The 26,743-nt window shown below is 43.6% G+C and overlaps 1 protein-coding gene across 2 annotated transcripts in view; it reads left to right on the forward strand.

Annotated features, from left to right (window-relative positions):
- The window catches only part of SETD2 (SET domain containing 2, histone lysine methyltransferase), a 94,672-nt gene that overhangs the window by 20,120 nt on the left and 47,809 nt on the right, over positions 1-26,743 (forward strand). For both annotated transcript variants that reach the window (XR_013843831.1, XM_079996298.1), the window contains exons 3-11: positions 4,288-4,303; positions 6,200-10,677; positions 11,539-11,670; positions 14,613-14,741; positions 17,246-17,369; positions 18,005-18,082; positions 21,137-21,234; positions 23,686-23,812; positions 25,272-25,406. Coding sequence is in view for 1 of the 2 variants with exons in the window: in XM_079996298.1 (XP_079852424.1) it covers positions 4,288-4,303; positions 6,200-10,677; positions 11,539-11,670; positions 14,613-14,741; positions 17,246-17,369; positions 18,005-18,082; positions 21,137-21,234; positions 23,686-23,812; positions 25,272-25,406 (5,317 nt within the window). In the remaining variant the exon portion in view is untranslated. The remainder of the gene's footprint in view (positions 1-4,287; positions 4,304-6,199; positions 10,678-11,538; positions 11,671-14,612; positions 14,742-17,245; positions 17,370-18,004; positions 18,083-21,136; positions 21,235-23,685; positions 23,813-25,271; positions 25,407-26,743) is intronic.

Consider the following 26,743-nt stretch of genomic DNA (forward strand, 5'->3'; position numbering starts at 1 on the left):
CACAAAGATTTTTTTGACCCCTGGAAATTTCCCCTTCTTCCCAGTTTAGTGAGGTCTCTGTTAGGCCGAATTGCTGCTGTTAAGATGAATGTATTGCCAAAGATGTTGTTTTTGTTTCAAACATTGCAGATTGTGGACAAGACAGAGTGTTTCCGGAAGTGGCAGAGAGATATATCTAGATTTGTCTGGCAGGGCAAAAAGCCCAGAATTAAGTTTAAGATACTAACTGATGCGAAAGAAAGAGGGGGCTATGCCCTGCCGGACTTAAAGTTGTATTATGAAGCCGCAGCCTTTTGCTGGCTAAAAGACTGGCTACTTCTCGAAGACACTGACGTATTGGATTTGGAAGGGTTTAACAATGCTTTTGGTTGGCATGCATATCTATGGTACGATAAGGTTAAGATCAATAAGGCCTTCAAGAACCATATTGTCAGGAAAGCAGTTTTTAATGTCTGGACAAAATACAAAGACTTATTGGAAAACAAAACTCCGAGGTGGCTTTCACCTCTGGAAGCTAAGGCCCGAAAAAGACCCAATATGGAGGCCAAATGGCCAAAATATTGGGAAATATTAGAAAAAGATGGAGACAATTGGAAATTGCAGAGTTTGGAGAAAATGAAGGATAAAGTGCGAGACTGGTTACACTACGCTCAGATTAAAGAAGTTTTTAAAAATGACAAAAAGCTAGGGTTCCAGGTGGAGAAATCGAAGTTGGAAACAGAACTGTTAGAGCCTAAGACTAAGGTATTATCAAGAATGTATAACTTGCTGCTGAAATGGAATACACAAGACGAAATGGTTAAATCGGTTATGATAAAGTGGGCTCAGGATATTGGGCATAATATCATGTTTGAGGACTGGGAAAGGTTGTGGACCACTGGGCTGAACTTCACTGCATGTAATGCTCTGAAGGAAAATGTAATGAAAATGATATATAGATGGTACATGACCCCAGTTAAACTTGCCAAAATATACCATTTGTCTGATAATAAATGTTGGAAATGTAAAGAACATGAAGGAACATTCTTTCACCTCTGGTGGACTTGCCCTAGAGTGAAGGCCTTTTGGGAAATGATATATAATGAGTTGAAAAAGGTATTTAAGTATACCTTCACTAAGAAACCAGAGGCCTTCCTTCTGGGCATTGTCGGCCAGAAGGTGTTAAAGAAGGACCGAACATTTTTTATGTATGCAACAACGGCAGCAAGGATACTCATCGCCAAGAGCTGGAAAACTCAAGATCTACCCACACTGGAAGAGTGGCAGATGCAACTGATGGACTATATGCAACTGGCCGAGATGACTGGCAGAATCCGAGACCTGGGAGAAGAGAGGGTTGAAGAAGACTGGAAGAAATTCAAGATTTATCTACAAAAGTATTGTAATTTGGTTGAAGGCTAAGAAGGATGCTAGATCATAAATAATTGCCTACCATTGAATTAGATTTGAAATTGACGATAAGTGAGATTGAGGGAAATATAAAATTTGTGGAGAATAGATCAAACTAATTGAACAAAATTTAAGAATATAAACAAGATGATAAATTGCTGGGAAAAATTTATAACGATGTAAGTGGGAGTGGGAGACGTGAGGGAGTCCAAAGAAGTTCTGGAAAATGTGTTATGATTCATGTTATATTGTTTATTATTTTTGCATTTTGTATTTTTTTAAAAAAAATCTTAATAAATATTTATAAAAAAAAAAAAAAGTTTAGTGAGGTTTTGCATGCCGTTGTGTAATTGTGCGAAACAGTTTGCATGTGCAGTGTTAGAAACTCAGATATATCAGATAGGCACCAAACGGCTCCTTAAAGCAGGTTTTTTGTTGTTTAGTTGTTTAGTCATGTCCGACTCTTCGTGACCCCCTGGACCAGAGCATGCCAGGCACTCCTGTCTTCCACTGCCTCCCGCAGTTTGGTCAAACTCATGCTGGTAGCTTCGAGAACACTGTCCCACCATCTCATCCTCTGTCATCCCCTTCTCCTTGTGCCCTCCATCTTTCCCAACATCAGGGTCTTTTCCAGGGAGTCTTCTCTTCTCATGAGGTGGCCAAAGTCTTGGAGCCTCAGCTTCAGGATCTGTCCTTCCAGTGAGCACTCAGGGCTGATTTCCTTCCGAATGGATCTTCTTGCAGTCCATGGGACTATCAAGAGTCTCCTCCAGCACCAGAATTCAAAAGCATCCATTCTTTGGCGATCAGCCTTCTTTATGGTCCAGCTCTCACTTCCATACATCACTACTGGGAAAACCATAGCTTTTACTATACGGACTTTTGTTGGCAAGGTGATGTCTCTGCTTTTTAAGATACAACCAGGGTTTTTAAGATGTAACCAGGGTTACAGTCACCAGAATGGAATGCCTAGTTGCCATTTTGGGGCCAGGCAGCTTGAAAGCCGTATCTTTCAATACGACTTTTGGGTTTATGAAATTCGTCTGGTTGCGCAGATAAAATGTGACGGATGGAATTCTACAGGATGTGTAGCTAGTGTGTGAAAACAGTCACAATCCAAGGTTCCCCAGGCAGGCACCTCCATACGGTGGAGACGCCAGGCACCATCCTGTTGCCCAGGCATCTTCACTTGGCCACAAGCGGCCGATAGCCAGGTGCAAAATGAGTTTCCCCAGCCACTCTGGGCAACTTGCAGCATATCTAACAACATAATAAAAACATCATGCGTTAAAAATCTCCTGATACAGCGTTGCCTTCAGATGTCTTCTACAAGTTGTGCAGTTCTTTTGGGAGGGCATTCCAAAGGGAGGACACCACTGCTGAGCAGGCCCTCTGCCTGGTTCCCTGCATCTTTGCTTCTCGCAGTGAGTGAACCGCCAGAAGACCCTCTAAAGGAGGACCTCGGTGTCCAGGCCAAATGATAGGGGTGGAGACTAAAATAACATATATTTTAGTATGCGTCTTATTGGAGTGCTTGTAGTATCATTCCTGGAGCCATTGTGGTTGCACTGGAGATAGATACCAACTTAACTGCTTTTACACCTTAGAGCAGACTTTTCCCAAACTTGGGTCTTCAGCTGTTTTTGGACTACAATGCCCATTATCCCTGACCAGTGGTCCTGCTAGCTAGGCATGATGGGGGTTGCGGTCCAAAAAGAGCTGGGGAGCCAAGTTTAGGAAACCCTGGTTTAGAATGTCCATCTCAGAACTTCCCATTGGTTGAAGCATGAAATGTAAAAATAGCATCTTTTCTGTAGTTTTACAGTAGTAACTCAGAAGCAAATAATTTGCTCAATACAGTGGAAGACAAACCCATTCAAAGTGCACTAAATCAGACTAGGGTTTAACCACAAAGGAGGAATAAAATATGAATGTGGTGACTAGAACATTAAACTTGCTTTATAAAGTGCCTTTTAGGAGTTATTCTCAGCCCTACCTAGAGAGTCCAGTGATCGAAATCAGAGTCCTTCATTCTAAATATGTACTGTGTCACTGAGCTGTGAGCTTTAGGATGTGCTAATTGTAGTAATTAGTGATGAATGTGATGGGAGATCATATTCCTATGAAGATCACTAAATAACCTATTTGTCCTTTAGCGTGTAAGAGCAAGAGGCAGTGCCTTCGCTATATGGATTTTCTGTTATTTTTACTATTTTACCTTTATCTTTCATCATTTCCTGCTAGAAAATATGATTTCTCCACCTTAATTTGTTAGTAAAAGTAGAAGCTGAATCATTCGGAACACGTTGGGAGTTGGGGGTGGGGTGTATAAAGAAGAAAAATAATTGAAAACGGAAAGCTTAATTTGCTTTAACAAGGTTTACCCTATAAATGTATGTTGAATGTGAAAATTCTGGAAAATGATTTCTCTCCAAAATTAAATACCTCTTCCTCCTTGGAGGTGGCTGGCATACGCAGTCCTGTGCCTCAATTCCTATTTCTAAAATCCCAATGAATTGTAACACAGGAGGGATTAAGAGATGTAAGACATACCTTTAAGATAGACATTCTGCACTGCTGGGACCCTGACATGCTATATTCTCCTTGGAAGCAGACAGCTTAAGATTCCTCCCATTTTGTTTTAACAGGTTGTTAGATACAGGAATGAGATGCCAGAGTATCCCCCTTTTTGCCTAAATGTAATGGAGCCTGGAGAAAACAGTCCTTTTAAGTCAATAACAGTGATGCCTTTTTAAAATATATAAATGATCAGACCCTCTCTGTAGCCAGCACAGGCAAAGCAATTTTACCTGAAAAGCAAGCGCCTTGTGTTTCCACTTAGTTTTCATGCTTTCTCTGTGCTGTTTTTTTGCATGCCTTCTTGATGGACTACAACAGAGAAGAAGAAAATGATGTGAGTATATTCTAAACTATGTTTCTTTGTGTCTTTTTTTAAAAAAAGAATTAGTATGATTCCATTTGTTACCTAAAAGTTCTCCAAGTGACTTAACTTTTAAAAACAGAAATACAGTAGTACCTTGGTTCTTGAATTTAATCTGTTCTGCGAGTCTGTTCAACTCCCGGTCCCGGAACGGTTTGAAAACCAAGACGCGGCTTCTGATTGGCTGCAGGAGCTTCCTGCACTCAAGCGAAAGCCGTGTCGGACATTCAGCTTCTAAAAAGCGTTCACAAACCAGAACACTCACTTCTGGGTTTGTGGCGTTCAGGAGCCAAGGCATTCAGCTACCAAGGTACTATCATACAGGCAACTCTCAATTTACATGGGGGTTATGTGAAATCGTGTATATTTGAAACACACTTGAAAAGGCCTGCAAACACCCTCTAAACCTCTGGAAACCCTTGTAAAAGCCTTTTAAAAACCTGCACTTAACCAGATGCTAAACTCCATCACAACTTCCTTGCTCAAACTCCCAATTTTCCACAGGCCTCAATGGTCATTGCAAGGAGTCCTGGGATTGCACTTACAAAGGCTCAAGGGATTGCTAGGTTCTGTTTCCACACCCTTTTGCCCATTCTGGGGTCTTTTAGGGCCGCTTTTGCCATTTTTAAAGTTACTTTCAGGTTCAGTGTGATGCTAGTGTGCATGGTCAGTTGGACGCACGTCAATTGGGCGTTGCCTGTACATTATACCGTGGAGTGGAGAATATAAAATATTAACATATTCATACAATACAACTATATATGTGTGTGTCTTTGTGCATACATACAAAAACACACACACTATAATGGATACAGCTGAACTTTTTAAAGCTTTTGTTTAGTTTCATTTTGCTTGAAAGGAAGGAGAATACATGGCTGGGACATCTCAGATGAGAGGCATCATAGTTTTTGTTCCCTTATTTAGAATTGCTAAAAATGCAAATAAGGTTGGCACCAGGTGGGTCTAAGAGGAAAGGTGTTCCACAGTCTATCATAGAATAAAAAATTGTAGAGTTGGAACAGATCCCAAGGGTATTCTAGTCCAATGTGAAGTTCATACTGCAGTCTGCACTGCCACAGCTCAGAATTTGTGTCCTGTGGCTTCCTGTTTTTTGGTGACGCACCTTGATTCCACAGCTGCCCTACACCTTGCCGAAAGAAGGGAAAATGGGGCAGTGCCTGGTGGGGATGTGGTCAAAAAATGAGCTACTGGGGTATTACCTTGGTCACAAGGAAGCCTTAACAGCAGCTGGCCAACATGTGTCAGGTGATATTTTTCGAGGTTTATAATAAGGCTTCTAGGTATCTTGGGACACAGGTGGCGCTGTGGGTTAAAGCCTCAGCGCCTAGGACTTGCCGATCGAAAGGTCGGCGGTTCGAATCCCTGCGGCGGGGTGCGCTCCCGCTGCTCGGTCCCAGCGCCTGCCAACCTAGCAGTTCGAAAGCACCTCCAGGTGCAAGTAGATAAATAGGGACCGCTTACCAGCGGGAAGGTAAACGGCGTTTCCGTGTGCGGCTCTGGCTCGCCAGAGCAGCGATGTCACGCTGGCCACGTGACCCGGAAGTGTCTCCGGACAGCGCTGGCCCCTGGCCTCTTAAGTGAGATGGGCGCACAACCCCAGAGTCTGTCAAGACTGGCCCGTACGGGCAGGGGTACCTTTACCTTTACCTAGGTATCTTAAGCTTGTCCACTGGTCTAAGCAACTCATGACTCTTTATGTTAGAGGACCCCTGTCACTCCCAACCCTATTTTTATTTTTATTTTTTGCCTTCTGGTCCTTTTTGTATTTTCCTTTCTTTCCATTTCTTGCTGTAATGTGAGTACAATTTTCAAAGCCATGATTTCACCAGCTTGTTTCTTGTGTTCTAGGGCAAGACGGAAAATGCGCAGAAACCTGGCTTTGTCAAAGGGACAGTGTTCAAAGGAGTCGCATCGAGCCGCTTCTTGCCCAAAGGCACCCGGACAAAAGTTAACCTTGAGGAACAAGGCAGACAAAAGGTGTCCTTCAGCTTCAGCCTAACCAAGAAAACTTTGCAGAACAGATTTCTGACCGGCCTTGGGAATGACAAGCAAAACGAGGCTCCAAGCTCCCTGGGCACACCTCTTCAAACTGACATTGCCTCTAAATTTAAACTGGATCTTGGGGATTATCCGGATGTTGTGGAGGAATTTTCACCCCCAAAGCCTAAGGTGGAATTGGGCAAGATCCACTTTAAGAAACACCTGCTGAATGTTACAACAAAGCCGCCCCCTGCTGCTGCCATGCCACTGCCACCAGCAACTGTTGGACCAGCTACTGCAGCAGAATTCGTGGAATTGCCACCATCACCGCCGCCACCCCCTCCTCCTCCTCCCCCACCTCCTCCGCCCCCTCCACAAACACTACCAGCGCCAAAACCAGTACTAACCCCAGAAATTTTGCCACAACTTCCAGTAGCAGTACAGACAGCAGCCGCACCTCTGTTGCCATCGCCTGTAGAAACTGTTGTCCGCATAGCAAAGGAGCCCTCAGTGAAAGCAGCTCAGGAAACTTTAGAACTGAACATTAAGCAAAATGCTGTGTTGGAAGGCTCCGAAGAACAGCTAGCTCAGGTTATTCCTGAAGAAGCAGAACCAGTCCCAGCGAAAGGAGATTCCCATATTGGGAGGGAGGAGGACATTTCATGTGCTTCAAAGGGTGCTTCTCAAAGTTCTAAGAAACAGAGTTCCAAGAGGAAGTTGTCTGATGGAGCATTGCCAGCTTCCGAATCTGATGAAGATTCCGTGAGGACCTCTTCAAGTCAGAGATCTCACGAGATTAAAATATCGACAAGCTCAGAGAAGGAGAAAGATTCACGAAAGAGCTCTACTTCTGTCAGAACTGAAGAGCAGGTGAAAAGTTCGTCACGGTCTAGATCTGAAAGGGATGAAAAATATTCTAGTTACTCCTCCAGATCTGAGAGAGACTCGAGGTATTCTTCCTCCCGTTCCAGATCTGAAAGAGAGAGGAGGCGAAGCAGATCCCGTTCTCGTTCTAGATCAGAGAGAGGTTCCAGAACCAGTTCTTCCTATTCCAGATCTGAACGGTCACATTACTATGACTCTGACCGGAGGTACCACAGGAGCTCACCATACAGAGAGAAGACACGGTATTCTCGTTCATACGTGGATAGCAGGACAAGAGAGAGCTCTGATTCAGAAGAAGAGTATCGGAGAACATACTCCAGGTCTACAGACTCCAGGCGTACATCCTCTCATTCCTCATCTTACAGAGACTCTAGGACCTCTTTTTCTTATTCAAAGTCAGAGCGGGATAGCAAGTTGGAATCCTCTCATACTGACTCAGAGAGAAAAGGAAAGCCTACAAAATCAGACAGGGACTCCAAAAGGACTTCAGAAAGTGACGTATCAAAAAAGTGCTCTCCAGTCAATGAGCTGCGTCATCGGGGAGGAACATCATCCCACTCTAAAGCAGAGAGCAGTGTAAGTTCTTCCCGACACAAGTCCTCCTCTTCAAAGACATCTACTCCAAAGTCTGATAAATTTAAAAGTTCTTTCTGTTGTACAGAATCTGAGGAAACCAGAGAGCAGTCTAATTGTATAGACTTGGAGGCGTCTTGTGTACAAAGCTGTGAAACGAAAACTGCTATTGCACAGAAGCCAGAAACAGAAAGGACTGTTTCTCCGTTAAATCAGTTGAATGATTCACCTATTTTCAAAAAGTTAAATGAATCAAGAGAGATGTCTCCTATTTCTAGATCAAATGTACTTGCAGGAATTGATAGCCATGACAGTATTAAGGAAGAGGAGTCTGTAATCAAGGTAAAACATGAACCGTTAAGAACTTGTTCTCCAGTAGAATTGAATATAAATGGATCCCCAGAAGGAAGGCCCAGTGATAGGGCATTGTTCCGTGCCCCCAAAATCGAAGAAATTGTAACATCTGATGATAGTTTAGACGGAACTGAGCCACCACTTCCAGTCAATAGTCCAAATTTGAGTAAGTTACCGTCAAATGGGTTTCAGTGTGTGTATAAGTCTAAAGGACACGATCCGGATGATTCTCTTGTCCTCCTGAGTGACTCCAACAGTTTTCTTAAAGAAAAAACGGAAGAGTCAATTCCCTCTGAATATGATTGTGTACCTTCTTGTATTGTGAATGTAAATAATTCTAAAATACATGCAGATAAAGCGGATGATCTCACAGATCCTTGTGATAAAACCAAAGATCCAGTCTCCTGCTATCTTTCAGATGATGCAGCTCTTTCTTTGTATTATTCAGAAGTTGAAATTGAAGCTGAGCCTTCCAATGCAGCTGTTACTCCAGAACCTTTTGTGGATGTTCAGTCATCTGAAAAGTTTACGTACGCTGATGTCGAAGATCAGAATCCGTCAAAAATTGCTCATGAGGATGAAAAACGTGTTAGACGTTTCAGCTTATCAGAGTGCAGCCCAGTCAGAGATTCTTCTACAGAAGAATATATTGTGGAAGAGAAATTTGACAATCAGTGTATTGCGCAGCAACAACAGGCTTCCGAAAATGTGTTGTCCCACCCAGAGACAACTCTGGAGGGGGATAAGAAGGAAGAACTCTTGGAGTGTCCCGAAGTAGCACTTGAATTGGATGTTTCTCATGTTGATTCCGTTGTAGAGAAAACAAAATCGCCTTTTAAAAATGAGCACTCTTATTATTTAGAGATGCCAACAGAAGACTCTGAGAAAGAGGAGCCAGATGATGAGGAACACTCTGTGGTCCTTGATGAAAGAACTGTAGTTGCTGACTTGAAGGCCCACGCTCCTGAAGTCTTGATGGTAAATGAAAAAAGTGATGACTCCATGGGAGGATCTGCATTTTCAGACGCTTTGTCCCCGTCTTGTGATATTGTTGTGACAGTAGAAGAAACAGAAACTGCTGCCGAAGTGCCCAGATGTGACAGTAGAGGCAGTACCCCTGAGCTCACTTCCATCCACCACGAAGAGTATTCTGATACGGCTGAAAGTGTGAGTGAACAGGACAGTGATGACAGTGACACAGAGGACTCTGATTCAGATGATAGCAGTGTTCCAAGGAACCGCCTTCAGTCAGTTGTGGTCATTCCAAAGAATTCTACCATAACCATGGAGGAGAGCAGTTCATGTTCCTCCCGGAACAGCCAAAGTAACAGACGCTATGTGGATCACTGGGAAGATGGCAGGCCAGAGTCCAGCAGGCCATTCTGTGAAGAAATGCCGGGTGACGTGGGATCTAATAATGGCCTGCAAAATGAAAGCAAGTATCTGCCTTCTAGAGACGCAGAGGGGAGGCTAGCAATATCTACTGAGCTCAACAGAACAGAGAGTGAAGACCTCCGGCCTGGCATCCCCCACCCTCAGAGCGATGGCGTTGACAGTACGAGTCAGTCAGAGCAGACAACAGGTTTTATTCACAAGCCAAACCCAGATGAAAGATCAATATTAACTGAAAGCATGTCTGTGGCTCGATCAATTGATGTATCGCAAGAAGGGGAGCTGCATTATCTTTCCAAGAACTTTGAAATGATCGACAAAATGTCGAGGCTGCAGACCAGTATTTCCAAGCCTGACAGCAGGCAGGGGAAGTCTGGTTTTGGCGAGCCCATGGAAACTGGAGATTTCTCCAGAGAGGATGGCTTCCATTCAGCAGAAGACTTGAGTAGCTTGGGGTGGGATTTCTCCCAACCAGAGAAACCAAGCAGTACATACCAACAGCCTGATAGCAGCTATGGCATCTTCCCAGGTTATGTTTATCCCCCAGCTCCAGGAACATTTGTTGGGCCTCATAACTACTGGCATGACAATGGCTATTGGGATCCAAGGTTGACCAATAGACCCTCTGAGATTAGCTACGAGCAAATGCAAGGGCAAGTTCCCGATTCGCTTACAGAAGACCATGAAGAGTATGAAGAAGTTGACTGCTGGGTTGACGAAAGCCACGCCTTCTTCCCCAACCAGTCGGTGAAGTTCCAGTCACGTGACCCTAGAGAGAAGGGTTCGGTGCAGGCCCATGAGATAAGCAGCAACTCCACTAAAGAACCAATGGCCCCAAGTGAGAGGAAAGAGCAGGCAAATAAGGTTTTGGAGAAGAATGACATGAAAGAGCGGGGACCGTTGAAGAAAAGGAGGACGGATTTAGAGAGTGACTCAGAGAGCGATGCCGACTACCGGGAAAGAAAGAAGGTCAAGACAGAGGGAGAGCGGTTGCCATCAATACTTCAGGACTCTTCAATGGTTCGTCCGCTGTGTTTCATGGAAGACTTCAGGGACTCGCAGCGTTGGAAAGAGTTTGCCAAGCAAGGGAAAATGCCCTGTTACTTCGACCTCATTGAAGAAAATGTGTATTTGACGGAAAGGTAATAGGCTTCTTACTTTTAAAAACGCCTTTTATGCTAACAAAGGAATAGCGTGCCATAAAGGTATTGTGAAAATTGTTTGCCCAGGGTAGTATAATACAGTCAAACATCCATTTACGTAACCCTCTTGTTTTTACTGGGTTTCGCCACATGCACAGAAGCGGTCCTCAGGTTGAGGAAACCTCGGGATCTGACCGGACCTCTGGAACAGATCCCGTCTGCAACCGGAGGTACCACTGTAGTTTGCAGTAAGAATATTAGAATAGGGGGAAATGACGTTGTGGTTCATAGTAGTATATCAGGCTGGTACAGAGTGCCAGTTGGGGTTGAAAGAGCCCCTTCCAAAACGAGTATTGGCCCTTTTACATACTCCTTATGTTGTATTAGGTAGTCTTATATTCAGTGTGCTGTTCAGTAGGAGTGAGTAATAATTCCATATTAACGCAAGCAAACATTAAGGCTACTGTAAAAATCTCAAGCGTTACTATCTTGGAAGCACCTGCTTAGTTTATAAGCCTTTTGAAGGCATCCAGAAACATTTTAAAGTTTTGTTCCCACCAAAAAAAAAAAGAGTTGGAAACCTACTTGGTTGAATTAGCTCCCCGATCCTGAAATTGTGAATTTCTTCAACATGCAAAAAATTCATGCTATCGGCTGATGTGTGAATCCCACTGCAGTTTTGACTTGGGTTTGTGTCAAATCAGTGGGAATTCTCAAAACATCTGTATTACCTCAAGGCATTTTGAAGTACCACGTGTTAAAATTTAAAAGCCTGCTGTACTTTTATTTTGGATAAATTCTTCAGTCCTAGCTGGTATTATGTGGTCAGTTTTAATGTTTGTTTTCTGGAATGCTGCATAGGAAAAAGAATAAATCTCACCGTGACATCAAGCGGATGCTGTGTGAATGTCCCACACTTTCAAAAGATGAGCGAGCTCAAGGAGAGGTGGCGTGTGGAGAAGACTGTCTTAATCGTCTACTCATGATAGAATGGTAAGTGCCCTTTTGAAGGTTAGTCTGCTGCTGTCATCACACGCCCACATCATGACACACAGCACAAGGAAAAGAGGTTTTGATGTAAAACGCAATAATCTTTCTGGTTGTTGAAAACAGCAGGCACAACACACTTCTCTTGTGCGTTCTTGTTGATTACGGTCAAGTGAATCTGCTTCTTGAAGTGTTGTAGAAGTGACTGCTTTGGAGGAAATGTAAGACTGGTTTGGATTGCCTTGCTGCTTGTAAAGCTTATATTCTTTGTAAGCAGCTTTGAGCATAATGAAAAGGTGTATTATAAATGTTAAGATCATGTTTTCCTCTTTCCGAAAATCTGGGATAAATTCCAAATAGATATGGGGGGGGGGGGAGAGAGAACATACCTTAAAATGTAACCCTCTATCAGTGTTGTTGTTGTTTAGTCGTGTCCGACTCTTTGTGACCCCCTGGACCAGAGCACGCCAGGCACTCCTGTCTTCCACTGCCTCCCGCAGTTTGGTCAAACTCATGCTGGTAGCTTTGAGAACACTGTCCAACCATCTCGTCCTCCATCGTCCCCTTCTCCTTGTGCCCTCAATCTTTCCCAACATCAGGGTCTTTTCCAGGGAGTCTTCTCTTCTCATGAGGTGGCCAAAGTCTTGGAGCCTCAGCTTCAGGATCTGTCCTTCCAGTGAGCACTCAGGGCTGATTTCCTTCAGAATGGAGAGGTTTGATCTTCTTGCAGTTCATGGGACTCTCAAGAGTCTCCTCCAGCACCAGAATTCAAAAGCATCCATTCTTCGGCGATCAACCTTCTTTATGGTCCAGCTCCCACTTTCATACATCACTACTGGGAAAACCATACCTTTAACTATACAGACCTTTGTTGGCAAGGTGATGTCTCTGATTTTTAAGATGCTGTGTCTAGGTTTGTCATTGCTTTTCTCCCAAGAAGCAGGCGTCTTTTAATTTCGTGACTGCTGTCACTGTATTCTGCTCTGGTCAGACCTCACCTGGAGTACTGTGTCCAGTTCTGGGCACCACAGTTCAAGAAGGACACTGACAAACTAGAACGTGTCCAGAGAAGGGCAACCAAAATGGTCAAAGGCCTGGAAGCGATGCCTTATGAAGAACGGCTAAGGGAGCTGGGCATGTTTAGCCTGGAGAAGAGGAGGTTAAGGGGTGATATGATAGCCATGTTCAAATATATAAAAGGATGTCACATAGAGGAGGGAGAAAGGTTGTTTTCTGCTGCTCCAGAGAAGCGGACACGGAGCAATGGTTCCAAACTACAAGAAAGAAGATTCCACCTAAACATTAGGAAGAACTTCCTGACAGTAAGAGCTGTTCGACAGTGGAATTTGCTGCCAAGGAGTGTGGTGGAGTCTCCTTCTTTGGAGGTCTTTAAGCAGAGGCTTGACAACCATATGTCAGGAGTGCTCTGATGGTGTTTCCTGCTTGGCAGGGGGTTGGACTCGATGGCCCTTGTGGTCTCTTCCAACTCTATGATTCTATGATTCTATGATCTGCAGTGATCATGGAGCCCAAGAAAGTAAAATCTCTATGCAAATATACTGCTTCCCAGTGATACATTTTCCATACTTCAGATAAAAAGTGCCTATAGTAGTCTTCTGTCATCATTCAAACAGAAACACTCAAATTTATTCGGCACCAAGTTTCTGGTACTAGTGTACTGTACTGGAGTTTTTTAAAGTCAGGATGGAGGGAAATATCAGGGTTAAAAGTACATACATCGTGATAGTTGCATTCTTTTCCTTTTGTTGGAGGATTCTGGAATTCAGTTTAGTTCAACCGGCAAAGGGAAGCTGTATCAAATGCCTCTTTAAAACTTGCTATTTCGACAAAACCTCTCTGTCATCATCTCTTAGGTCTGACTCGGATGATAAACCCGTGTCTGGGCTTTAACATTTCATACCGCGGATGGGAATGGGAATCACCCATGGTGGAATACTCTGCTTTATAAACCAGCTCTGCCTTCCTCCCCATCTGGTGCCTTCCAGATGTTTTGGACTATATAACTCTTAACTCCCATCAGACCTGACTATTAGTCATGCTGGATGTAGCTGATGGGCATTCCAGCGCAACATCATGTGGAGGTCATCGGGTTGGCGGAAAACTCATAAAATGTCAGGGAGCAGGTTTCTAAACCGCTTTCTCTTTGCATGCAAATGTTCCATGTGCAGGGATTCTTTTATTTTTTTGTAACAGAGGACCTGTCTATCATTTAAGCTTTCATCTGAAGTGAAGAACTTCAGGGAAGTCTCACATGAGGGAGAACCATGCCATTGTCTCCTAGGCATTTTGGTGTGAAGTTTCTATCTGGATATAGGAGAGGAGATATTACTAGAACAGTAGTTCTAGTAGACCTGGGACTCACCTTTTCCCCCAGTCTGACTCATTTTCCCCAACAGTTCTGTCTTTATTTCCTTTCCTTTTTTTTCTTCCTCTTTGGCAGTTCTCTCTATTTTTCTCCTTTTATCAAAAAAAATGAACCTATCAGACAAGAAGACTCTTGTGTGACCCCCACCGTAGGTCCATGTGGGTCTTGACCAATGTACTAGATCTCCTTGGATCCTCATGGTTCTTTATAGCAAAACTTTTGGGTCTTCGTTTCATGTGATCGATCTTAGATTTGAATGTGATAATTACTGGTATGTTATATGTGATGTTCATACATTGGCTTAACAGACGCATTAAGGCTTGTAAAATAGTTTGCATGCTGAACAGGTACAAATGTTAATGATTCTTTTAAAAATGCAGAAACGTTCGTTAATCTGAGAGTACGGTTACATCATGGTACCTAAGTTCAAAATCTGAGACTTGTAGGATTTGTTGTGCTTCCTTAGAGAAACGTGTGTGTGATTTATAGAGTGTCGGCTACAAGCAGGCCAGGGAATATCTACATGGTTACTAACGCATACACAATTTTTCCTTCTGCTTAGTTCCTCAAGGTGCCCCAATGGGGACTACTGCTCCAACCGGCGGTTTCAGAGGAAGCAGCATGCAGATGTTGAAGTCATTCTGACCGAGAAGAAAGGCTGGGGGTTGAGAGCAGCAAAAGACCTACCCTCGTAAGACTTCCCTCATTTTAAAGGATTTCCAGCTTAGCAGTTTTCCCCTCTTGTGCATGGCAGCAGGGAAGGTTTCGTTCTGGGCACCAGAGGGATTTTGCAGAGGGAGGCTGTTCCCACTCCCTTGCCTTTGGAATAGCTATAAGCATCATATGGGTCAGCACTTTTCCATGTACCCGTGAATGAATGCACTGTTAGGATGTGCTCTGCAGATAGATCTGTTGAATGTCCAGGACCATAGTGTATGTGTGTGTGCGCACACACTCCTTTTGGGAAGAAGAAGGCTGGTCATAGGCCAAAGGCCAGCAGGATCAAAGCAGAACACCTTCATACTCCTCCCCAGGAGAAGGCAGGGCAATAATAATAATAATAATAATAATAATAATAATAATAATTTATACCCTGCCCTCCCCGGTCAGAGCCGGGCTCAGGGCGGCTAACACCAGTAAAATTACAATAAAAACATAATTGGGGGGGGGGAGGACAAATTAAAATACAGGTTAAAAATACAATTTAAAATGCAGCCTCATTTTAATAATAGCCCATAGATCAAAACCATAAGGGCAGGGAAACAGAAGGGTCAGACTGAGTCCAAACCAAAGGCCAAACAGAACAGGCCCTGTGGAAAGATGTCAAGTCCCGCAGGGCCCTAGGCTCTTGTGACAGAGCGTTCCACCAAGTCGGGGCCAGTACTGAAAAGGCCCTGGCCCTAGTTGAGCCCAGTCTAACCACCTTGCGACTTGGGACCTCCAAAATGTTGTCATTTGTGGACCTTAAGGTCCTCCGCGGGGCCTACCAGGAGAGGTGGTCCTAGGCCACGTAGAGGAGAAACAGGGTGATGCCATGTCCCAGGGGTGTTACACTCTGTGTTGTATTCAGTCCAAATTATCTGATGTGTGGGTAGAGCTTGGAGCTTATTAACAGGACTCAGAAGCTGCAGGTGAGAGCCATGATGTATACTTCTTGCAATTGCCATCTTTTTATTGAACACATGGAAACTGTTTTACATCCAAACAGGCTGTTGGTCCATCTGAGCCAGTACTGTTTATTCTGACTAATAAGTTAAGTGAACCCCTGTTGAAAAATTAACACACAACTATACCCAGCATTGTTCAAACTCCCTGGCTTTGGTTCAGTCATGGTTCTCTTTCTAATTAGTGTCTAGTCATTTCTCAACAGTATTTATATACTGATTTTCAGATCTATTCTCCAAAGTGCTTAATAAAAAGAAATAATACAATTACAGAATACAAGGCAAAATTAGATTCCCCCCCCCCCCCCAAGTGAAGCATCCCTGGTTGACGGCAGATCACTGGAAAACAACTACAAATGCTTAGCAAAAGAGAGTTTCTTGGCCACTTTCTGAAAGTTCACATTGTTAAAGCAACCACCAGGAAGGCCCCGCTCCTAGCCAATCTAGCACCACTAATAGGTGGAGCTCTGAGCAAGGCCTTTCTAGCAGATCACAGAGCTCAGGAGGTTAGTTTCCTATTGGGAGGAAGGCAGTCCCTAAGATATTCCAGATTTAGGCACAGGGCATTGGGCACAACATTATGTTTGAGGACTGGGAAGGGTTGTGGACCATTGGGTTGAACTTCACTGCATGTAATGCTTTGAAGGAAAATGTAATGAAAATGATATATAGATGGTACATGACCCCAGTTAAACTTGCCAAAATATACCATTTGTCTGATAAAAAATGTTGGAAATGTAAAGAAAATGAAGGAACATTCTTTCACCTCTGGTGGACTTGCCCTAGAGTGAAGGCTTTCTGGGAAATGATATATAATGAGCTGAAAAAGGTATTTAAGTATACCTTCACTAAGAAACCAGAGGCCTTCCTTTTGGGTATTGTTGACCAGAAGGTGTTAAAGAAGGACCGAACATTTTTTATGTATGCAACAACAGCAGCAAGGATACTTATCGCTAAGCATTGGAAAACCCAAGATCTACCCACACTGGAAGAGTGGCAGATGCAGCTGATAGACTATATGGAACTAGCCGAGATGACTGGCAGAATCCGAGACCTGGGAGAAGAGAAGGTTGAAGAAGACCGGAAGAAATTTAAGATTTATTTAAAAAAGTATTGTAATTTGGTTGAATGTTAAGAAGGATGCTAGATCATAAATAATTGACCACCATTAAATTAGATGGAATTAGGATGATAAGTAGATCGAGGAAAATATAAATCACTTGGAGAACAATTAGATTATGTTTAAAAGAATGGGACCTAAGAATTTAAATAAGATGATAATTTGCTGGTTAAAATTTAAGACGATGTAAGTGGGAGCGGGAGATGTGAGGAAGTCCAAAGAGGTTTTGAAAATATGTTATGATATATGCTATATTGTTGACTATTTTTGCATTTGTATTCAAAAAATCTTAATAAATATTTATTAAAAAAAAAAAGATATTCCAGATTTAGATTGTTTAATGTATTATAGGTCCAAGCCTGGTTGCTGCTATGTCTTAGGCCTTTTTCTTTCTTTCTTGGGCCTATTTAGCAACACTTTTGTACTGGAATACTGTGGTGAAGTGCTTGATCACAAAGAGTTCAAAACCCGAGTGAAGGAGTATGCCCGAAGCAAGAATATCCATTACTACTTCATGGCATTGAAAAACGATGAGGTGAGTTACAAATCGTTTTCAGTGATTAGGCTGTGCATTGTCTGAGTACTTTAAGAATTCACTGTGCATGCGTGAACCCACTGTTTGTTTTTCTCTCTCACCTACTGCTGTACTTCGTGCACTGTAAAGAAAGCCCCACAGCTTCTACAGAGGGTCTTGTGATCCTTTCAAGTTGCAGGCTACTGCTAATACGAGTAAATTCTAACATAAGTTGAATTACCGTATTTTTTGCACTATAACACTCACTTTTTCCCTCCTAAAAATTAAGGGGAAATGTGTGTGCGTCTTATGGAGCAAATGCAGACTGTGCAGCTATCCCAGAAGCCAGAACAGCAAGAGGGATTGCTGCTTTCACTGCGCAACGATCCCTCTTGCTGTTCTGGCTTCTGAGATTCAGAATATTTTTTTTCTTGTTTTCCTCCTCCAAAAACTAGGTGCATCTTGTGGTCTGGTGCGTCTTATAGAGCGAAAAATACGGTAGTTCTTTATAAGGATACCGTCATTTTCTCCGTTAGCGTGGCCTAACAACACTTGAAGCAGACAGAATTCCAGCTGAAACCCTGTAGAAAGTCTTTGAATATGGGTCAGGCTCCATTTTTTAATGAAGAGATACAAACAAATATTTTCCTTTTCAGATAATAGATGCCACCCAGAAAGGAAACTGCTCTCGTTTTATGAACCACAGCTGCGAGCCAAACTGTGAGACGCAGAAAGTAAGTCGCAGGAAGAAACTGATGCAGGTTTATACTAAATTTGGGCTAAATGAGGGTTTATGTTACAGCTCCTTTACATGGAAGTGACCATAAGGCATATGGGTAGCCAGCACAGTGAGCGACACATTTTAAAAGGCTTTTACCCCTCTTCACTTGCTGGACTTTGATGTGCGGGGTAAGAGCATTTTAAAATGCATGCTCATCTCGTGAAATGTCAGCAGAGATAAACGCTTTTGGCAGTGTTCTTGTGCGGGGAGCGTCACCTCTATGATTTTATATAAATCTATATAATTTTATAATTTATAAATTAGAACTTCAGATAACATAAAACCAAACAGATCAACATGAATCGTGTTAACCAGTTACCATAAAGCAATTTTATACACAAAAAAATCAAACCTTTTAAAACAATTCAAAATCCGTGTATGATACCACAGGGAAAACATACAAGCAGCAACAAGTCATGTTGTTTCACTTCATCTAAAAGTCTGAGTAAAAAAGATGCATCTTTAAACTGGTGCCAGAAAAAAAGTTGTTCAGACTGTGTGTCAATAGTAGTATCTTGAATTCAGCTCTGAAATGTATAAGCAACCAATACAAGTTACTCTGGAGTGGTGTTATGTGGTCTCAACTAGCTGTGCCACTCAACAATCTGACAGTCACTTTCAGGACTAGTGGCATTTTTTAGACAGTCTTCAGGGTAGCCCCACTTAGAATGCATTACAGTATTCAATTCTAAAGCTTAGGTATGGCATTCACATACGCTGTATTCCTGATATTATTTTGCTTTTGATGATTTTAAACATGTTTGCAAATATTAAACACTGGCAATAAAATTTTATAGAAATAACTAGGTCAGTTAAGGCACGCTGATAAATTTCCAAAGTCGAGCCCTGGCAATCAACAAATTGTCCATGTCTTGCCATTTCCATATAGATTTTAACACGGTTCCTATTCCCCCCCCCCCCTTAATTTTTTCAGGCATGTGCATTTTGCATGTGCCATTGGCTGAACTGCTGTGAGGTCACTGCATTCACAAACATTTTTATTGCCCAGGGCGGGAAGCTGTCAGCATTCAGATGTTTGCAAACAGGCTTGGAAGCGTGGTGGGGAGCTGGAATTCTGAGTAAGAAGTGTTGCCTCTTCCAAGGGACAAGTTGCCCAAAGCCTCAGTGGCTGAGTCAGCCAGGGAAGATGGGTGGAGGAGATCCCAAGCGTGGAAAGGCTTTGATGAGAAACGTTGCCTAGGAGCAGAAGCAGATTAATGCTGTGACACGGGCAGGCAAAAGATCTTTGAAAGATGTGCCCAGTGGGGGCCAGGAAAGAGCAAAGAGGCAGTTGTGCACATGTGTAGAATTTATTATTTCAAAGCACACAGAGTTGAAGTAGCAAGCAGTATAAGAATACTGAGATTGGCTTTGGGGGTCACGTGGCCTGCCAGGTGCGTAAAAGACAACATCACCTGGCCAGAGGCATGTCTGAGTCCGATTCAGGCGCTTGTCTTCTTGGCATATAAACAAATATCCTGAGGGCGAATGGAGGGGGTTTACACCACCAAGCTCTGCCTCCTCTGGCCTGTCGTAGACCAGTATAAAGTAAGCAGCACATAAGCGGCACACAAAACACTACCAGACCATTCTATGTACCAAATATTATATTAATAATCACAAAATTGAGAGAGCTATATGAAGTTGAATGTATGTAAACACACCAAGATCCTGAGGGAGAATTTCCTAAAGAAAGAAATTAAATATTGTAACTTAATCTAAGAAGAAATGTAACATATGGACGTAAATGTTTATAACTATATCAAAACTGTGAGAGAGATTTTACTGGAGAAGCCCAAGACTCTTCATGGGCGAAACAGGTGACAAACGCCGGCACCCTGACTAACTCTTGTGCGTAATTTCACCGACACTTCGTTTGATCAAACTTACCTCTGTTAATATCTACAGGAGCCTGGCTAAGGGAACCTTTAAAGACTGAATCTTCCTTTTGGACACAATTTGAATGAGTTTTCTGTTTGTGGCTTCTGTAGTAGATCTTGTACATAGCTCTCTCAATTTTTGGATTATTAATATAAGATTTAGTACGTAGAATGGTTTGGTAGTGTTTTGTGTGCCGCTTATGCGCTGCTTACTTTATACTGGGGTACTACGGGAATTGGGACGCGGGTGGCGCTGTGGGTTAAACCACAGAGCCTAGGACTTGCCGATCAGAAGGTCGGCGGTTTGAATGCCTGCAACGGGGTGAGCTCCCATTGCTCAGTCCCTGCTCCTGCCAACCTAGCAGTTCAAAAGCACATCAAAGTGCAAGTAGATCAATAGGTACCGCTCCGGTGGGAAGGTAAACGGCGTTTCCGTGTGCTGCTCTGGTTCGCCAGAAGCGGCTTAGTCCTGCTGGCCACATGACCCGGAAGCTGTACGCTGGCTCGCTCGGCCAATACAGCAAAATGAGCTTCGCAACCCCAGAGTTGGCCACGACTGGACCTGATGGTCAGGGGTCCCTTTACCTTACTACGAGAATTGGCAGCATAATAGGTTCATTTCCTCTGGCCCATTAGCTTTATTGTGTCAAGCCTCCGTGAGTTTACAGGTGTCTGCGTGGAACATAGAGACCTTTCTACTTACAGAGGATCCCCACACAATTTAGGACACCCCCCCCCCCAGGTTTTAGATGATGAGACAAAGCATAGCATTCCCGTTTAAAAGCTGTGTGAGTGCTTTTTAATACCGAAAGGAACTAAGGCCGTTTCTTAACACCATCCATTTCTGAAGGGGGACAAAACGAGTTTGCGTCACCATACCTAATGTAAACGGAGTGCTGTGAACTCCCAAGCATTGCAGTTAAAACAAAGTTGGGCGTGAAATATATTTTCCCTTTGCTTGGATTCTCTCGGCATAGAGATTTGTGCGTCTGCTGAGTTCTCCAGAGATAGAGCCTTTTCTAGAATAGATGCCCTTTAAAAAACACAGCAAGAGCCCACAGTCCATGGATATACATATTGTTCTAATCATCTTTATTCTCTCTCTCCCCCCTCCACCCACATTTTAGTGGACAGTGAACGGACAGCTGCGGGTTGGCTTCTTCACCACAAAACTTGTTCCGTCAGGCTCAGAGCTAACCTTTGACTACCAGTTCCAGAGATATGGGTGGGTCTTGACCTAACTTACTTGCTTTGTTGTTTATAAATGACTATCCTTGAACAGAAGCCACTAAAGTGATCTTGTGCACAATCAAACGTAGGTCATATTTTCTGAACTACGGAGGTCAGGTGCTCTTTAGCTGATTCGTTCGTGTTTCCCCTGCTCTTGTTCTCACTTGGTTCGGAAGAGATAATGTGTGGGTGGTTTTTTTTCATTATTATTTTCCGCCTGGCTACAGAGTATTCAAGGTGGATGACGAGAATGAAGTTAAAAACAACAGTGCATTTTCTAAAAGAGTGCATATCCCTAATCATAACCTAATTGTGTTGTTGTACCACAGTAGAATAGTCTCTCCTAGTGGATGCTCCCCAAAAGAGAATCAGTTACTTTTCTCTAAAAGAAAAATAAAAAACCAGAGCAGAGGAAAACTTTGGGATTTTCCAACTGATTTTGATGGGAGAGGAGGAACCAAAGTTGTTTGAACAATACATAAGTTGTTTGTCATTTATGTGTTGAAATTTTAACTTTATTTGTTGTTGTAAGCTGCCCTGAGAACATTTTGTTATTGCTGGGGTGGGCAAGCTGTAACTAAAGTACTCTCTTCATGTGTGAGCTATCATAGGCTTAGTTTTCAAGTTAGTTAAAATCTGCTTACCCTTGAACCCTGTTTTACTGGAATAATTTTGTGCCGTAATTTTGTGAATCCTTTAAAACCTGAGTGGTGCTTGTTGGAGACATCAGATTTGGCAGTATGCTTGGAATATGTTTTTTTGGTTGTCCTGTTGCATAAATGACTAGCATGCTGTATTGACCAAACCACGCCTGAGATCAGCAAAGGAAAATTAACAAATAAGAAAAATAGGTGATGGTGTGAAAGGAAATAGTGGTGGGAGTTCAGGTTTTGAACTTCTGGCAATGCCAGTGACAATAATTATCCATTCTTCTGTGGCATGTGTGTGGGCAGCCTGTGGTTATTTCAGTAGAATTCATGAGCTGGATTTGAAAGCATTGTGCTTAGCTTTTATTTTATTTTTTAAAGAATTTATCATAGTACAACCCCATCTAGAGCAGGTAATAGAACTACAGTGGTGCCTCGCAAGACGAAAAGAATCCGTTCCGCGAGTCTCTTCGTCTAGCGGTTTTTTCGTCTTGCGAAGCAAGCCCACTGACGGATTAGCGCTATTAGCGGTTTAGCGGATAAGCGGCTTAGCAGCTTAGAAAAAAGGGGGGGGGGAAATAAAACCCGCAGGAACTCGCAAGACATTTTCGTCTTGCGAAGCAAGCCCATAGGAAATTTGTTTTGCGAAGCACCTCCAAAACGGAAAACTCTTTCATCTAGCGAGTTTTCAGTCTTGTGAGGCATTTGTCTTGCGGGCTACCACTGTATCTTCCAAACCAGGAATACCCACAAAGGCAGGATTCAGCTTCAGTTTATTGGTCTGGCCTCACCTTGATTCAGATGTTACAGGGAAAAACAGGGTGTTGGTGACACCTTGCTCCTTATCCCATTATGGCCACACTCAGCAGCTTTATGTAGACATTAAACCAGATGGTGAACTCAGTGGCATCCACATTACACTTTCCAGGGGCTAACAGGCAGTCACTTCCTGAAACCAGCCCCTAAGATGGGAGCAGAACCACTGTAGCTCCAGGAAGATCCCATTGATCATTCCTGGCCATTGGCCAATGATCGCAAGCGCTGATGGGAGTTGTAGTTCAGCAACAACTTGAAGACCCATAATTCCCTACCTCTGGTTAACGGTATCAAAAGCCGCTCAGAGAGCTTTTATCTTTAATTAGGTGGTGCTGTGGTCTAAACCACTGAGCCTCTTGGGCTTGCCGATCAGAAGGTTGGCGGTTCGAATCCCCACGACAGGGTGAGCTCCCGTTGTTTGGTCCCAGCTCCTGCCAACCTAGCAGTTCGAAAGCACACAGTGCAAGTAGATAAATATGTACCGCTCCAGCGGGAAGTTAAACGGCATTTCTGTGCGCTGCTCTGGCTTCGCCAGAAGCGGCTTAGTCATGCTGGCCACATGACCCGGAAAAACTGTCTGCGGAGAAACTCCGGCTCCCTCGGCCTGTAAAGCAAGATGAGCGTCACAACCCCAGAGTCGTTCGCGACTGGACTTAACAGTCAGGGATCCCTTTACCCTTTACCTTAAGACCTGAATAGGAAAGATGAACATTGTAAGAAAAAGCAGTTAAGCATTTGTACAACTGATTTCGTCACTCTCTTTTCTAAGAAGCTGATCAAAGCCCAAGATTCTTCCAGGAGCACTGTAAAGCCTTTCTATATACTTTTGGGTTTGAGCTGGGAGTGGATGCTCTGGTTTTTAACAAATGCTAGCTTTTGCCTTCAAGGAGGCCATGGGATAGGACAATCAAATGAGCTGAACTCTATAACAGTGGAATTTTCAAGCGATTCATTTTCGTACTATGTGTTTCTTTCCAAAACAGCAAAGAGGCACAGAAGTGTTTCTGTGGCTCTGCCAACTGCCGGGGTTACCTTGGGGGAGAAAACCGGGTCAGCATTAGAGCAGCAGGAGGCAAAATGAAGAAGGAGCGGTCTCGTAAAAAGGATTCGGTGAGTGTTGGATGGGTTGGGAAGGAGAAGCTTCGTTTTTGTTTTCTTCTGCAGTGGGACTTACATGGGTACCACTGGGGTTGAGAGGTTTTGAAAACCAGCAGCTGATTTTCATATTCCTTCCTGTGACTTCTTCAAAAAGCAGAACTGGGTGCATGATCCTCTGCTGGGTTCAGACAGTCAGATGCTCCAACCTACAAAACCACGTAGCTGTTACTGTCATTCAAAGTGACTTGGGCCCGCAAAAGCGCCGTAGCATCCTGCACAAAGCAAGTGGGACAGATCTGTCCAGTAGCGTTGGCCATTAGCTCCGATCGCTTTACTGGGGTGTAGCTTTACAGTCTGGTTTTGGCTCCACCATCTCTGGACTTGCCAGCACTCTCCCCAGTTACCTAATTTTCAGTAAATTTGTCCCCCCCCCCATGGCCAGCGCCACTTCACATCAGGAACACCTGACTCTTTGCATCGTACGGTAGCTTCCCATGCCAAAGCTACACCTCCATTGCAGACGTGGAAAACAGCCCCACACGATTCAGGCCACTTGTGTGATGTGGAACATTTAGACTATGGCTGCAGCAGGAGAGTGTCCGGCATGCTCCAAATGTAATGTGCAAATTCTGGTTTGTTTGTGTGTTTTTTGCTGGAATAATCATTCACCCAAATTCAAATTTTTAGCATGTTTGTGGGACGCAGGTGGCGCTGTGGGTTAAAGCCTCAGCGCCTAGGACTTGCTGATCGAAAGGTCGGCGGTTCGAATCCCTGCGGCGGGGTGCGCTCCCGCTGCTCGGTCCCAGCGCCTGCCAACCTAGCAGTTCGAAAGCACCTCCGGGTGCAAGTAGATAAATAGGGACCGCTTACCAGCGGGAAGGTAAACGGCGTTTCCGTGTGCGGCTCTGGCTCGCCAGAGCAGCGATGTCACGCTGGCCACGTGACCCGGAAGTGTCTCCGGACAGCGCTGGCCCCTGGCCTCTTGAGTGAGATGGGCGCACAACCCCAGAGTCTGTCAAAACTGGCCCGTACGGGCAGGGGTACCTTTACCTTTTTTTACTGGTGTTAAATTAGAGGCTTTTGCTGGAATTACAGAATTAATCAGGTTGGAAAAGACTCAGACCACTGTCTTGAAACTGAAACACCCCCCCACCCAAATGCAAAATAGTCTGAACAAATTTGGCCCTGTAAGGGAAAGGGTACATTTTTATCCTTTGGATGCAAAGAGCAAGCAGGATCAAGGTCAACTGCATTGGAGCTCCCTGTAGAATAAGGAAGATTCTTCCTGTTTAGGGTTCATTTGATCTCTCCGCAACTTGTAACTTCAGCACTCTGGAAATCCATTGTGACCCTATTCCAAACCTTTCCCACTGGTAAATCAACTCTCCTTCCGAATAAATGCCAAATCGCAAAGGGTTGGGGGAGAAAAGTGCACTTGTACTTCGTTCAACTTTTCTTTTGGTTTTGGCAGGTGGACGGAGAATTAGAGGCACTCCTGGAAAATGGAGAAGGACTTTCAGATAAAAATCAAGTTCTCAGCTTGTCTCGGCTGATGGTGCGAATTGAGACTCTGGAGCAAAAGCTCACCTGCCTCAAACTTATACAGGTGATTATTCCTCCTTTTATTTGACCTGGAAGTGGTTGGCAAAGAAGTTAAATAAATTCTAATTTAATATTTCACTTTTAATGGTGGGGCTGAGAAGTTTTGAGGGATTGAAGTAGCCTTGCTTGGGGGAGGGGGCACATTTCCAACTTCATGATATTTTATCTGTCATTGAACCTACAGATGGGATTCTGATTATAGTAGGGTTACATGCCCTTTTTGACTTTTATTCACTGTTTTATGTAGTGCATCATCTAATTTAATCTCCCTCATTGTTAGTATTAGGACTATCACATTTTTCATTGCTTCTGTTCTCTGTCTTACAGAGAACCTGTATGTTCCCCTTAGTTCAGGAGCTAGATCTGAAGAGTTCTCGTATTTCTGTTTTCAAAGAAGGAACAGCCACTGTTCCTTTGTTCCTTTAGTCATGGTGCAATCAAAAACCTGTTGTTGATCCCAGCACAATCTAACCAAATTGTTTCTGCATAAGACCTCCTGCCCTCCCATCTTGTTACAAATTGCAGAGTTTGGGCTTTTCCGTCACAAACATCTCCACTCACCTGCATGGATGTGGGCTGCAGGTTAGCCACCGCCGGTCATCTATTCAGCTTTGCTGAATAGAGTGGAAATGCAATTAGAACTTAAAATGTACGTGCAATGAGCACAGTCACCTTTTGCAGCTAGCAGTGATTGACAATAGAAAACTCTTGGAATTGCTGGGTAAAATAACACCTTCAGTGGGAAAGGAAACAATGGTCTCTATTCAGACTGAAATGAATAGAATTAGATTTTTGGATGCATTGCCGTTCAGCGGTTTCAGATTGGAGCCTCCCTTTGAAATTGCTTTTTACAGTTGCCTGAGGGAGTAAGTTTCCCAGAGCTACACATGAGGCCTCTCAGATCTAAGTCATGAAACCTATATCAGAATACAGTGGTGCCCCGCAAGACGAATGCCTTGCAAGACGAAAAACCAGCTAGACGAAAGGGTTTTCCGTTTTTCGAGGCGCTTCGCAAGACGAATTTCCCTATGGGCTTGCTTCGCAAGACGAAAACGTCTTGCGAGTCTTGCGATTTTTTTCGCTTTTTTCTCCCTTTTTCTAAGCCGCTAATAGCCGCTAATAGCGCTAATCCACTAAGCCGCTAATAGGGTTGCTTCGCAAGACGAAAAAACCGCTAGACGAAGAGAATCGCGGAACGGATTCTTTTCATCTTGCGAGGCACCACTGTAATTTTTAGCTCTTCAGACCATGGACATGTTTGTTGCTTAGGGTGAAGCAGTTCTGCCCGATGATGGTGGGTTTTTGACTTTAGCATGAGAAGATCAGAGGAGTCTGGCTGAT

The sequence above is a fragment of the Podarcis cretensis genome, assembly GCF_951804945.1.
Source record: "Podarcis cretensis genome assembly, chromosome: 12".
Taxonomy (NCBI): Eukaryota; Metazoa; Chordata; class Lepidosauria; order Squamata; family Lacertidae; genus Podarcis; species Podarcis cretensis.